This window comes from Lycorma delicatula, chromosome 3 (genome assembly GCF_047948215.1).
Source record: "Lycorma delicatula isolate Av1 chromosome 3, ASM4794821v1, whole genome shotgun sequence".
NCBI lineage: Eukaryota > Metazoa > Arthropoda > Insecta > Hemiptera > Fulgoridae > Lycorma > Lycorma delicatula.
The window spans coordinates 86,798,341-86,814,343 of NC_134457.1; the positions used below are offsets into that span (position 1 = coordinate 86,798,341).

At 28.5% G+C, this 16,003-nt stretch overlaps 1 protein-coding gene across 2 annotated transcripts in view; it reads right to left on the reverse strand.

Annotated features, from left to right (window-relative positions):
* The window catches only part of Ca-Ma2d (Ca[2+] channel Muscle-specific alpha2/delta subunit), a 138,274-nt gene that overhangs the window by 24,403 nt on the left and 97,868 nt on the right, over window positions 1-16,003 (reverse strand). For both annotated transcript variants that reach the window (XM_075360144.1, XM_075360143.1), the window contains 4 exons: window positions 13,071-13,122; window positions 9,295-9,437; window positions 5,176-5,217; window positions 1,909-2,002 (listed from right to left, as the gene is read on the reverse strand). In XM_075360144.1, coding sequence (XP_075216259.1) covers window positions 1,909-2,002; window positions 5,176-5,217; window positions 9,295-9,437; window positions 13,071-13,122 — 331 coding nt within the window. The remainder of the gene's footprint in view (window positions 1-1,908; window positions 2,003-5,175; window positions 5,218-9,294; window positions 9,438-13,070; window positions 13,123-16,003) is intronic.

Genomic DNA, 16,003 nt, shown 5'->3' on the forward strand with positions numbered 1-16,003 from the left:
TACAGAGTATACATACAAAAGCATTAACTCCAACATACAATTTAACATGGTGCATTACTACAAAGACCTCACAATATACCTGAATAATATTAAATTTACTAGAGTCATTTAAATATAAACCAGAGTTTTGCTACAGTAACTGAGGAGACTGAGGAAGATCAGTAAATGTGGTGGGTGATGCAGGTAGTTAGTTGGATATGTGTGAAGGGGAGAAACCAACCAGCCATGCCATAGGCCACATTCCCACATCAGTAGCATTATGTCTGAGCAGGAGGTACCATTATCCATTGCACAACAAATTATAATCCTATTTCATTCCAGAAAGCAAGAGAACAAGTATGATATGGTGGAAAAGTGGGGAGGCCAAGAAACGCTAGTCAACTGGAAAAGGTCTGGCAACTGTGTTTTGGGGCTCAAAACATGTGCTGTTGATTGATTTCCTACACAAACAAAGGATGGTAAATGTGGCATACTACTCCCAATTGTTAGATGATGTCAGGGCTGCTTATCTCAACAAACAATGCTGACAACTGATTTGCAAGTCCTCCTTATCCATGACAATGCATGGCTACATACAACAGCTCAAACTGGTGATAAACTTACTAAAATTCATTAGACATCTCTTGAACATCCACCATTCAGTCCAGGACTTCTTACTGAGTGATTTTCACATGTCTAGTTTGCTGAAAGTAGCATTAAAAAGGAAAAGATTTGAAAATGATGCCGTAGTCTAGCATTAAGTATGCAACTGATTGATGAGGCAGCCATCTTATTTTTTGATGAGGGAATGAGGAAGCTACCTGTCCAGTGAAGAAAATATATTTCTGTTGAAAGAAACCATGTAGAAAGAAAAATAATTTATTTGTAATTTTATCTAATATCAATAAAGCTATGTAAACAAATTCTGGTTTATACTTGAATGACCCTCCTACAAACACACTAAATTTTACAAAAACAATATATTACTTGAACAAACACAAAACAGATTAAACATATTATTCATTAATATATTAAAGGAGTTTCATAACTCTTTAAGACAGATGGTACTAACAACATGCCACAACAGTTTTTCTACTGAAGACGGGACCTACATAATTATCTCCAGATAGATCTCCGGAGAAAAGTTTCAATGAATTCTAATTTGAAAGTGTAGTTTGTAAATAATAATAATTTTAAAGTAATAACACATTTGTCATGCTGTTCAATGATTATAAAACAATTATCAACTTCCATAAAAAATATTAATATACTTCAACACAATATGAGGAATACTTCTGTCCAAAATGTCATCACTTCACTGAACTATTTATATAGCTCCATAATGCAAGCCTACCAGATTTTCGTGCACCCTCACCACGAATCTTACCTTTCTTTGTACTAAAAATTGAGCACCTCCACAACGCACTTGTCAAATCAAGTATCCAGAGTAAATATTCTTTTGGCTTCTCAGATCCAGCATTCTCAGACTGACTTCTGAGTCAGTCCAGTGTTATGGGAAAAATAACAATAATATTAATTTTCTAATTTACTTTTACTAATTAATCATACAATGAGAACAATTTTTATTGTTAACTAATTATACCCCAAAAAAAATTACACCCACCACTGAAGCCAAAAAAAAAAATTATATATGAGATAGATAAAACCTCATAAAACAAAAAATATTGTTCCTATGATATACATGTGTGCAGCAAATTTCCTGTGATAAATACGTCAAACTGTACAGATTTTCAAAACAGAAAAGCAAATAACATTGCTTTATACTACTGGATAGCATTACTATTATGGAATATACTGAAATTTGCATTATAGATAATAATCAAATGTAATTTTATTTTCATTAATTTATATACTCTATTTTCATTATTTTTGTTTATCACAAAGCAAAGGCAAATCATCAACACTTACTCACGCCTCGATTTTGCTATGTATTTCTTGGTTTCATAACTCAACTGAGTACTTTTAGCATCAAATACTAACAATTGCATTAACTCTTTATCACCTGAAAATGAAACCAAATTTACAAATATAAATAATAAATACAATTAGTATTTAGTTTTAAATTAAAGTTTTCTTGTTTCCTGCTTTTAATTTATGCACAAACCAAAAATTTTATAACTGCCCAAACATCTAAACCTGAAGAATATTGTATTACAGATTACAGTAACCAAACAGATAATTTTGTCAGAATATCAAAAGATAAGTTAAAAAAATTGCATATAAAGAGAACAAATAAACAATCAACCACAATTAAGGGATTGGTAGGAACAATAAAATTAAGAAAATAAATGAAAACTGTGCATCCACTAAAGAAAAAAAATTATTCAGATAATGAAGCAATTATGATTCAGACAAAATTATTATAAAAAAAATTAAGTAATCAATATTGAATACATAAACTTAAATTGATACAAGGAAAATAATATGTAATGCCAATCTCATGAAGTTGGTAGCTTCTCTGTGTCTTGTACAGAAGTTCTGGGTTCAAGCCTCTATCAAGAATAGTATTTTTCACACACTTCAAAATTCATTATTAACTGTAGAAATATAGTAAGAAAGTGAAATTATACAGCATGTTAGCGCAAGACCAATTATGTACAGTACTGACACAGGAATGATTTTTGTCATTATATTATATACTTCATTTAGTTTTATATTATGAAATTTATAATCTATAAAGAATAAAACTGACAAACTATTAATAATATTGGTTTCTTTGATTGGTAATAAAAATTTATTCAACTGGTGTGCAGTAACTAATAATCCTTTTGTACAAACTATAAATGTTACTTTTTACTTATTACATGCAATGTTTTTTGAAACATTTTAACTTTTATTTTAATATTCTCTAATTTATGTGCCAAATTATACTTATTCATTTATTATATATATGGTATTAATAAAGTATGAAAACTCTTAAATAGCTTTTCAACAACTAAACATAAAAAAAATAAATTAAGCAAATATTCCTCCTGCAGAATAATTTGTTTTTTCAACAGAAATCCATTTTGACCATTCCTGAATCCATCTTGATCAGTTTTGGCATAATGTCTGAATGTACGTATGAATGTATGTATATATGCATCTCGCACAACCCAAAAAGATTAGCTGTAGGATGTTGAAATTTTGGATTTAGGAGTGTTGTAACATCTAGTTGTGCACCTTCCCTTTTGATTACAATCTACTGAACCAAAAGTGTCCAGAAAAACCCAAAATCCAAAATAAATTAGATTTTGGACTTTTTCTTAACTGCAGTAACAAGCCCTCATTGAGAGCTTTTCAAATATATGTCATAATTGGTTCCAGAGTTATAGCCAAATAATATTTTAATTAATGAAATATGTGGATCTTAGGGGAAGGCACATCAGTTCAAATTAGACTTCATCTTTCTTTTTTTTTAATTTAAATATATTGATTTATTAATAATTATTAACATTTCACTGTAACAAGATCTTTACAATGAGTAACAAAGAAAAGAAAGCAAAAGTTTTTAATGAAATAAAGTTTTAGGTACTTTTTATTTTTAAAAAATGTGTAAATATAATTTAATAGGCATACAAGGAAGTCATGAGTTGTCCACATCAGATTTTTCATTTTAGCAATTGTATACACATGGTATATTCTTTCAAACTATATATTCTTTTACTATATTGCACACATAATTATTACTGAGTTATCTGTAGCATAAAATAATAAATTTATACATTTTAAATTGATAAATGGGTAAATATATAACATTTACATGGTTCAGCTTATTCTAGTTAATGATCTTCTGAACAAAAGTTGGAAGGATATTGTCAAACTATTTGAGTTCATTTATAATAAAAACTTAGTGTATGATGATATCTCTTGGACAGCGAGAACAATGTTAACTATAAAAGAAAGTTACATAAAATTATCTTTTGGAAAAATAGAGGTTCTGGATCAAGTCAAGATTGTAACTGGAAAATCACAATGTTTATGTTAGTAGAGAACGGATGTATAAAAAAAGTCTGAGAAAAGGTTCAGAACTGGACAACAAGGATGTTGTTCATTGAAGACATTTATTTTAGAAGGAAGAGAGGAAGAGGTCTGGAGGGAACTACAAGAACCAGTTATACAGACAACCCTTATCAGTTTATTTTTTCATCAAAATTGAAATTATTTTGATAGTTTTCTTTTTCTTAATGTTGATATGGTATTTTGGTATTTTAATATATTATTAGCAATTTCAAGTAAAAACAAATTTTTAGGGATGCAAAGCACATTTTTTGCTAATTAAACTCAAAAAATCTAAAATTTAACCTAACTGGTGAAGTATTGATATCCTGTTATTCCAAGAATGTAAATAAAACATTTTTGTAATTATAATTATTTAATAATATTTTATAAAAACAAACACAAAAAAAAATTATATTTATAAACATAATTACAATGCATTACATTTCTCCTAAATAAACATATAGTAACATACAAGAAAACACTAATGCAAAAAAACTGCAAATAAATAAAGAACATTTCTTATCAGTCTGGCAAGTTGCCATGCAAAATTTCTTTGAGGTTTGGTTTATAGATTTTTTAAAATTACATTGCTAAACTTGTACTAGTGTCATATTTTCTAAGAAAAGTAGTAGAGAGCTACAGTATCTTTTGAATTCATTTACAAATTAATAAACTGGAAAGAAATTCTATGATATGTTAATTCTACAAAGACTATCACTTTGCATGGATCAGAAACACTATGTCAAACACTAATAAGTAAGTAAAGAAAGTAGGGATGGAAACCTTTATGTACACATCAGGAAGCTGGGAGCTGCAGAGATAGGAGAGTAATAAAATGCAAGCAGCAGAAATCAGATTTTTTAATAGTATACTGGGGAAAAAAATAAAAATAAAATTACAAGAGAATGCGAGTGTGGAAAGACAAATTGAAATGATTCAGATATCTGAAGAAAACGAAGCATGTGAAGCTACAAAAAGTACTTTTTTTAAACAAAATAGATAAGTAGTAGGACAAAGGAGAGACCTAGCAAGATGAGACATGAAAATGTGATGGAAAAACTGGAATTATAGGTCGAAAAAAGAAATTTTTTTTGAAAAGGGAAATGGATATGTGTTGTAAATGGCTCAACTTGGGAAACCCTGAAAAATCAAAATGCTGAGATTAGTATAATAATATTAAAACTTATTACTTACAATAGTATTCATCATCACCAATTGGTCTTCTTTTACATACATCTGAAAATATAAATACACTGTATTATTTTAGTTAGAAACCAACAAAAATAAATTCAGAACAAAAAATAACATTGGCCAAGTCAATGTTATGCTCCTTAACAGTGGCCATTATTTTCATTGAATACAATGATATACAAAAAAAATAATTTTTAATGTTTCTCTAAGTATGATACAATTTCTTGAATTGCTTTTTTGCGTACATTACAGATCTGTAAGTACAATTTTTATATCACCCTTAGTTTTAAAATATTACGCTTCAAAAAAATTAAGGGAAAATATAGTTAAGATCTGAAAAATTTATAATTTTGCATAAATTATAAATTTTACAATTTTTAATTATAATTTAATTTTTTTTAATTAATTTTATTTTAGTTTTTAATTGATTATAAATTATACATTTTTTTTAATAAATTTTTCCTGATATGTATACCTGTGTTAGAATGATTTCACTGATGCTTTTCTTTTATAAATAACCTCAGTCATATCCCAAATTAATGTCCAGCTGTAATTGGCTGGCATATTAGTATTCCATTTTTTTTAATAGCAGCTTTCCATCACCGAAATGTCTTGTTGGAAACGTTTACTGTGTTCGTCACTTATGTCTCCAAAGTTGTCTGGGAAAAAATCCAGATGTGAATGGAGGAAATGTATTTTCAAAGACATATTGTATCCCATAACTCTGTATGAAGTAAGAAATTGATTAATATTATCATAGTAATTGTCAAATTTTTATTTGCAGAGAAAAGTTTTGCAAGCGTCTTTAAATGAAGCCCAAGCTGCATTTTCTACATTATCTAACATTGAGTTAAATACTCATCTTTGAGCTCTTTTTTTGAGGATCAGCAAAGAAAACACATGTACTTAGTATAGCCTAACTGCATGCCTAACAAAATAGCTATAACTTTCAAATCATCAGATATGTTCCAGCTAGGTTTTTATAATTTATTTTTTCAAGAATGTCTTTCATCACATCATATGTCTCTTTCAAATTTATACCTTAAGCGATTGGATCGAAGGATATTTGTTACCGTTGTGTAGAAGAATCACTTTTAAACTACACTTGGATGAATTTATAAAAAGGCGCCAGTCCTCAGGTTTATGAACTTGTTCTAAATAAGTTCATAACCTTAAGTTTCTCATAAGTTCATCAATATTTGTGCAATAAACCAAATTATTTTCATCAATAAAGTACTGAGAAAGTTGTTTTTGTTGGCTTCGAAAGCTCAAAATTTTTGTATTTTTTTGAAGTGTATTCCAACCTTACAGTCTTGATCCTAACAGTTCAGCTTGATTTTTTGATAAATTTAAATTCCTTACCAAGTCATTTAATTCACCTTGTGATATAAGATGTGGGTTATTGGAAGATAATTAAAAATCAAAATCACTGCTGTCTTCTTCAGTACTGCCTGACTCTTCATAACAGCTTTAAAAACACATTCATAAGTAGCTCAAGAATTGGAATAATTTCACTTTGAGACATAGGCCTGATTGCAGATTGCAATGAAGGATACTTTACAGTATGTTTAGATTTTTAGAAATTCCAGACACACTTGTTAAACAAAAGTAAGAATTGGTTACATGATACTTTGGTGTATGCCAAACCATAGGTACACCAAATGGCAAAGCCTTTCGTGTACCTTTCAGCCATCCTCTTAAATATACAGAACAATTAGTGCATACTATATGAGGACCCCACATCTTACCCTGATCACCAATTTTACACTGAAAGTACAAATTATATGGTTTTTTAATTAAAGGTGTAATCTTTTTTTCTATTTGATTTTATGGTAAATAAAACTCACCATATACATAACAAAGGGCACCCACATCATTTACACAATTCCGAGGCAATATGTCACTGCTGCTAACAAACTTAACAAAACAATAAGACTGAACAAAATTAATTTATTCCTAATCCTAAATCCAGTGCTTAATATAAAAAACACAGCCTTTTTTCAGCTACATGTTTTGATCTGCACAGACATGATTAATCTTATCTATGAAGGCTCACTCTTTAGTATTAGATATGATATCATAATATGTGACTATGATATGATTTAATTCTTTATCTAGTATTGTTTATTTATAGCTTACAAATTATGTTAACAAAGTTAAACAATAAAAAAATGAGCTAACAAAATACAATATAGGAGCTTAAAATGCTAATTATATGTTAAAAAATGAAAAAAAATTATCATTAAAATTTAACAATTTTTCAAAACTGGTGAGTGATAGAAATATTCTGATTACATATTTGTTTTCAGCATCAAAAAACAGATGAAAATCATGTATCACAGGTTAGGAAACAAAAATTATGTTTATCAGTGATATCATCAAATTAAAGTTTCTAAGATGCTACTTGATGTACTTTCATAATATAATGATGATGACAGTCATTTCCTACGCCTGACCTGATGCTAGTAACATCACCTTAGATCCTTTTTAAGTATTAGTATCGGATAATGGTTATTACAGATAAAATAACTTTTTCACAAACAATCAGTTGTAATCCACTAAAACTTCAACATTCTTTGAGTCTACTATTGCAAAATTTTAATTATGTTTTCTTAATAATACATGAAAAACATAAATAAATAATTACTATAAAAAGGTTTCTCTTTTATCTAGGCTGACAGAAATATTATTTTTCTGTTATAAAATAATCATTTTTATAAGAAGGTTTCTAAAAAAATCTTTAAATAACTAATGCATTATTTAATTGCTAAGATTCAAAATTTTGGCTGAAATCCTACCTTGTTTCTTATTCAACAACAAACAATCACCAAGTAATCTGAGACTACTAAAATATGGTAATAGCTTGGCAAATTACAAAAAGAAAAAAAAATGCTAAACTTGCCTTCAGTGCAACTACTGACCTTTACTGATGTCTGTGAAAAACTGTAAATGTGATAGTGCAATAACAAGTATGTCACACTCTATTATCAGTGATAATACATAAGTTTTATAAGACAATGAAAAAATAATGTTACAATAAAAAAATATAATGTTTTAATAGACTAATGTTACAATAAAAAAAAGGTAATGTGTACTTTATCTATGACATGGCCCAACTTCACCTAATGTTAAACATCTGTTATTATATTTCATCATTAGTATAAGGAATATCTTTAAGTAAAAAACAATTAATACAAAAATATCAATAGTCTTTATTGTATTTTTTTAATGAAAATGATTATATGATTTAACATTTTTTAAATCGTCTTTAGTTTTTCAGTTTTTTACAGCAGAGCTTAATTAAAAACATTATTCTGTTGTATATTATTACCATTAAGCTGAACAACTCTGATGAGAATATTGTGCCTGATTCTATGTTTATAAGTAAGTATAACAAAATCATTCAAATGATTCTTTATGACTATCATACTGAAAATAGTTCAAAACTTTGTACTTGTTTATAACAGTACATTCATTTAACATAATCCTACTGTAAGGGCGTTTGCTTATAGTTTACTACCTAGTAAATTAAACAGACACAAAAATAACTACTGAACTTCTTTTTTTATTATAAAAATAAACTTCTCTGTTAATAATGTATAAGTAACATCGCAAACCACCAGTTCAATCCTTTATTAATGAATGTCATTATAAATGCTTCATTATTATAATCCATTATTATTATTTAAATTTAGTTAAATTATATACCACAGATACTTAGTTCTAGTACAGAAAAACTGCAACTTCATGGTTAGTTAAAGAATTTTGAGTGTTTTATCTTTAATTTTTCAAAATTTATTAAAGTAGACTTATTTGAGAAATAATTTTTTTAAATATATATTAGATTATATGAATACATGAAAGATAATTTTTTATGCAATTCAAAAGCAATTAAATTTCACCAATATTATGTTTGATGAAAAACATAAACCGCTCTTTATTTCTGAATCATAAGATGATGTTAACTTTATAATATAAAGGTTGTCCTAGCAATTTCTGCTAGGATTGCTAAATACAGCAACATTAAAAAAAAACATAAACAAAAACACAAAATAAAAACATAAGTAAAATGCATGAAATTTACAGACAGTTGACAAGTATGAAATATATTTCACTCTATACCTTCAGATTCATATTTTTTAGGATCTGGATATTGTTCATGCCACTTCCAGTTATTACCCCTCATTTGCTTCATGAATCCAAGAAGTCTTTCTTCACGACTTTCATTTGAGTGGGCTGATGCTCTATGGTAATCACAATATACCCTACCAAAGAAAAAAAGTGTAAATTTTCTTAATTGTTCTTTGCAATATATAAAAAAAGCAAATGCTCTTTATCTTGAAATATTTTATAAAATATGGTAGTAATTTCAACATCATTATTTAATTAAATTTGTACACCTGAGATATTAAATATATTTTTGACTTAGACAAGACTTAGTCAGGTTCTTTTTAGCTTGAACCTTTGGTACTTTATTTGTTTTTAATACAGTTACAAGCAAATGAGTTTTTTAATAAGGACTTAAGGACCCTTTCTATTAAATGAAAAGATTTATAAGTAATGATTCTACATTTTTTTTTGTCTTAAGTCATTTTACTGGTTTGATGCAGCTCTCCAAGATTCCCTATCTAGTGCTAGTCATTTCATTTTGGTATATCCCCCTACATCCTACATCCCTAACAATTTCTTTTACATATTCCAAGCATTGCCTGCCTGCACAATTTTTCCCTTCTACCTATCCCTCCAATATTGAAGCGACTATTCCAGGATGGCTTAATATGTGGCCTATAAGTCTGTTTCTTCTTTTAACTACATTTTTCCAAATGCTTCTTTCTTCATCAATTTACCATAACACCTGGAGATCTGAACAGAAGACATAGAATGTGTAATGATTCGATTTCAAAATGGCAACCAGTATATCAGTTGGGAAAAGTGCTAACTGTTATCTCTGAAGTATCTCCTGACTTCCCTCAATGAATCACTGCCTGACAGGTATTCTTTGTACATATTGCCAAGCAAATATTAACTTGAATGAATATTTATTATACAAATTAGATAGAAAACTTTGAAAAATACAAAAAGTAATGCAAAAGAGAATCTTTGTGGTAGTCAAAGTCAGTGATGTCTTGTGTTCCTAGAAACAGTGCTTACTACATTGTTAATGTAATAAAACAATATTTGTCAATGATTAAAGTTTTCACATTCAATTACAATAGATAATTCTGTTTTATACTTTATTTTAATTTTTACTCTTTTTAAGCAATCAATTGCTGTTGAACTCAATTTTTTTTTTGTAATTCTCAGAAGTCTACTGAATACAGAAGTACAAATACTCCTAATTAAATAATATTGAGTTGGTGTTGTCAAAATAGCAGAAAATTTAACATGTAAATTGACAAATATATCATTAAATTAAAAAAAAAAAGGATTTATAAAATAATATGATGCCTAAACCTAAAAAATCCTCATATTATTACTAAGAGTTATTACTCATTTACTCTTTTTATTTCTTTTTACTTATTCACATTTTTCTATAGTTTTCTCAAATACATTTTTATCAAATGCATAATTTTTGAATGTATTAACTTTCTCAAATATATTTGATTCTCATGTATACAACCTTTTTTTATTGACAAAATTTTGAATTATAATGTGTACTAATCCTCAAATTATTAATAAATAACTAACTTATAGTGGGTTGTTTATTTACTTTCTAAAGAAAGTAAGTGTCAAACATACTGGTATTGAAATAGTTTGAGAATAAAAGAATGTAAGGCCAGAGCAATAACAGCTTTTAACTCGGATGAAAATATTGAGATTATAAAAGATCAATTAGCAACTGATTGTTCAATAATTCAGCATGATCATAAGACTAATATCAAAGAAACAGAACCTGTGAAGAGAAAAATAAATTGAGAAGAAAAGCAGAACATCCTCAATTATCTCCTACGCAAATCTTATGAACTGAACTATCATGCATCTAAATCAGTGTTCTTGTTCATTTGGCAGTAAGAGAAAGTCTAAAAAAATTCCTTAAGAAGACAATATTGATGAGAATTACCACCTGACCTGAAATCTTTGAATGATTTTGATGAACTTCCTTAATTAAGCTCTCCCATGGGTGATAGATTTCTCTTGCATACAGAATATGCTGATAATTCAAGTCTTATTGTTTTTACGACAAGACAGAACTAAGAATTATTGTTCACAGGCATGTGTAATATGTATGAAGATGGGAACATGAGGTACATTACACCAATTTTCTTTTTACATGCTATAAATAAATTTTATATTTTTAGATAACTCCATCCATTTTCACTCAAGTTTTCACTATTTTGGATTGAATGTAGATGTTTTATTTTAAGCAGTTCCACTGAAATTTTTTTATGATTTACTCTCTTCCAAAGGAAGTGCGAAGTATGCTATTGTTCTGCATGTTGTTTCACATGCTTTTAATGAACGTAGAATTGAAAATTGTGAGCCTCGAAATCAAGGCGGACTTTAAAAACACTATAATTGAGGCATATAGAGAAACTTTACAAATGTTTTATATTCAAGCTGTTTTTTTCCACCTCTGCCAGAATACCTAGGACAAATTCAAGCCAAAGGATCACAACAAAATTAAAATGATAAAAATAATTTTGAAATTAAAGTAGAGGTAGATGAAGAGCTGTTCTGTGGCTCAGTACTGAAGTGAGTTATACCAAGTTAAGTAACTTTAGATGCTTTTGGTCTGTTAAAGGTGCTTCAAAAAAAAAAAAAAAATAGCAGGAGGTTCAAGATCGAATACAAAATATAACCACAGAATATCAAAATTTTAAAGAAAAAATTTTGTCTTCATACTTTAGTGTAATAGTTCATTATATTGTGAGTAAAAAAATAATATTATTAAAATTAAAGATTATTTTTTTAATTCGGGAATTGTATTTTTGGTAAACTGGATTAGGAAAGTTTGTTGCTTAGGAAAACGGCCATTCGAAAAGTTATTTTTTGGGAAAATGTATGGTAACGATTCACATCTGTTAAGATTACTGCATTTAAAACTAATAATTGAATAAAATATTTATAAAATTAAAATTAATTTGTTTTACATTTGTGTTAATAAATTGCAAGAGTCATAAAAAAATGTACTGCATGTGTACCTATTTATAACCTTGAAGATGAAATACCTATTACAGGGAAAGCTCCAGTTACAACTCAATTTTTTCTACTGTATCCAGCTTAGTGCCTGTAATGGTTCCTTGAACAATCATCTTTTCCTTGGATTATATTTTTTTATGTTATACTACTAAGCCATAGAAATTGGTTAGTTATGTACTTCACTAAGGCTGTAACCAAATACACACTTAAAATTCATTGCTAATAGGAGGAAGAACAGAAATGGATTTTGGTGTCTCTTTTAATCAAAACAATAAATCCATTACTTCTTGATAATTATTTATTATTATGTCGAGAGCCCCTTTCTAATAAAATGCTCCTTCTAGCCATAAACCAGAAAGATTCCACCACAAATATCAGATTTACTAGAATTTGTAATTAACTGTCCCTTCAGCAATTGATTTATGAAATCAAATTAAATTTTGACAATTTCCCTTCTATTTAATTCTAGTCAAAAGTATTTCTTGTAGATAAATTCATATGCAATCTTCTCTGTAACTTAAAAAACTCATCATTTGACACACTAATTGACAATATTTTTTTAAGGTATTTATTTAAAATATTTAAAATTTATAAGAAGATCTAGATTTTTAAATCTAATTTTTACTGTGAAGTAGCAGTATGAAATACATCAAGAAAAAAGTCCTGTTGATTGTTTATATTTTTATGTACATCAATAGATAAAAGTATAATAAAAAAAAATATATATAATACCATCAGATTTTTATCTTTTTCCTCACCAGTTAGGATGCACTCTCCAATTTCCTTTGAAATAATCTGTTACACTTGCACCTACAAAAAAAGGAGAGAAAAATGAGTTTTACAAAAAAAATATTACTTTCAAATTAAATAAATTTAATCAAATAAGTAAAGATAACATTGTATTACATTGACATATATTTTAAAATTGAGTTAATAAAAAAGATTTCAAATAAACTACTTGATTTCTAAATACTTGAAATTATATCTCCAAAAGATCTTTTCTGAAATATCATAATTCTTCAAATCTGCAGTTCATTATTAATAAAGTTCGTTTTATTCTTAATGTTTTATTAATTTCATTATTGTGTAACAAAAACAATAATTAATAAAATGAAATTAATCGCACGCAATCTTTACTTGTATTTTATCTTAAATTGTATTAAATTCAAATCACAGAATTCAATAAGCTGGTGAAAGAAGAGTACTTATTTATTTATCCAAGTTATGGTTTATAAAAAAAAAACATAAGCCTAATTGTTCATACACGCAAAGCATTTTATCAAATGTAAGGGCCATTTAAGAATCAAGAATGGAGTGATTGGGATTATTTAAAACACTATATGCACAATAGCTTCATCCGTTCTATTATGTCACTATCAGCCATTTTGTTGACATGCTATCACTATGTGGTTTTCTTAATTTAACAATGATAGTGGAGATAAATAATTATATCAGTTATAAAATCAAATTGTAAACACAATTTAAAAAAAGAAAAAAATTTAAAGTTTTTCCTAATATCAGAAAAAACTATCATTTTGTATTTATTAATATTTCACAAAGGAGCCAAAAAGTCTCTTTCCATGATATACATACAGGTTGGTATCACTGTATATCATCAGGTGATAACAGAGGTTAATCAGCTGATTTCATTTATTCAACACACCAGGTTTGTTAAAAGTTGACATCATTTTCACTTGCAAATGAAAGATCAAGACTTGTTCCATGTTAAGTTAAAATGGTTGCTACAAGCACTTGAAGAAACTATTCAGTTGAAGAAATGCTTGTTGATGCTAGTGTTTGGTTATATTAATGTACAAATGCAAATGAAGATTATGAAAACATAAAGGATAGATTTGTTCAGTGTTTTGGTAAGGAAGCTCCACCACAGTAACACTCCAAAAGTGGGAAAAAAGATACTTTTCCCCCACTTTTTATACCACCAGACCAGTTCTCAATTTGAAACGTTTGGACATCCTTTCAATTGATTGAATAGATCTGATATTTTTAAAAAAATCCTGTTAACAACCTTCTCTTAAATTGATCAGGAAAAGGAACTAATTATTCCTATTCAACATTTCAAAAAATAATGTAAAATATCTTGGGTTTAAACCTTTTAAGTCTGCTCATGTTACGTTAATGTGCTTTCTGACTGAGTTATAGCTATAAGGGAAGCTTGCATATCGCTTGTTGTGAAGCTCTTCTAAGGTGTTTTCCCAAAGTTCAATCACAGAATAGCCAGTTTTCTTCTTCTACAAATATTCTATTTATAGGATATTATTACTCATGTAAATGAAACATATTTTTGGTATAAGAAAGCTCTAAGTTTATGAGAAAATCACAGATCACTCACCTCTAGTAATAATGTGGGCGCAGTGCTACCTAATTCGACCAAAAATTTCTGAAGGAAGTGTTAACACATGTCATATATTAATACGCTTGAAAATTATTTTATTTCTCTGCTTTGACTGATTGGTATGAAATTAAATGCCACTTTACAGCAAGATGGAACTATATCTCATTATGCTCAGTCTAAATCAATATTTTGCAGGGCAGTGTTTCAGTAGGAGCTATTAAATTCAGTGGCTGCCTTGAATTTCATACTTAACAACCCGTGACAACTTTGTTTAGGACATAGTTAAAGAAAGATGTCCTATTCATGACAAAGAACTGTTGATGTGCTGAAAACTGCTGTCAGAAACTATTTTTATGACTGAACAATTCTCTTCAATATGGAAGAGAATGTCCAAATACAACGGTGACCGATAAAATTGTGTAGACAATGAAAGAACTTGTACACAGATGTAATGTAAAGTAAGTTTTATGTATAAAAATATTAAATAAACCAATGACAATCAGTTTATATTAATTTCTTTACATGAAAAGGAACTTCGTGACCAGAGTATAGTTCTATGAATTTTGAACCAAAGTTTGTAATACAAACCCAAATAATATTTGTATATTAAGTTTGTAAATAAAGTAATGAGATTTGTTCAGAAAATAGTTCCCTTGGGAAGCCACGCAATGCTTCAAGCGGTTTTCCCACTCCTCATAGCAGTGTTGGAACTCAGAAACCGAAATATCCTTCAGATGATCGTTACATTTTTTTAATGTTTTCTACTGTTCCCAAATGGTGTCCTTTGAGGTCGTTTTTAAAGTTCGGCATAGGAAAAGGTTGCAGGGACTCAAGTCAGATGTAGTTGAGGAACTACAGGAACGTTTTTGTTTGCCAAAAACTCATTAATTGAGAGTGCAGTGTGACAAGGTACATTGTCAAGATGCAGCATCCAGTTATCTGATCGCTGGTCTCATGCGAGCAACTCTTTTCTACAGTGTTTCAAGAATTTCTTAGTAAACATATTGATTTACAGTCTGTCCTGTAGGCAAAAACTCCTTATGGACAATGCCATTACTATCAAAGAAACAAATTAGCATGGTTTTGATTTTTGATTTGCTCATTTTTGCTTTTTTGGGACGTGGTGAGTGTGAAATGTGCCATCTCTTGCTCTGGCATCATGTTTCTGGGTCATACTTAAATATCAAAGATTCATCGCCAGTAATAACATTTTTTAGAAAATCAGGATCCAGTTTTAATTCGCCCTAAAAGATTCACAGGACACTTCCACCCTATTATTTTTTTGTTCATCAGTGAGGGTTTTTAAGACCAATTTTGTACAAACTTTTTCATGTCCAA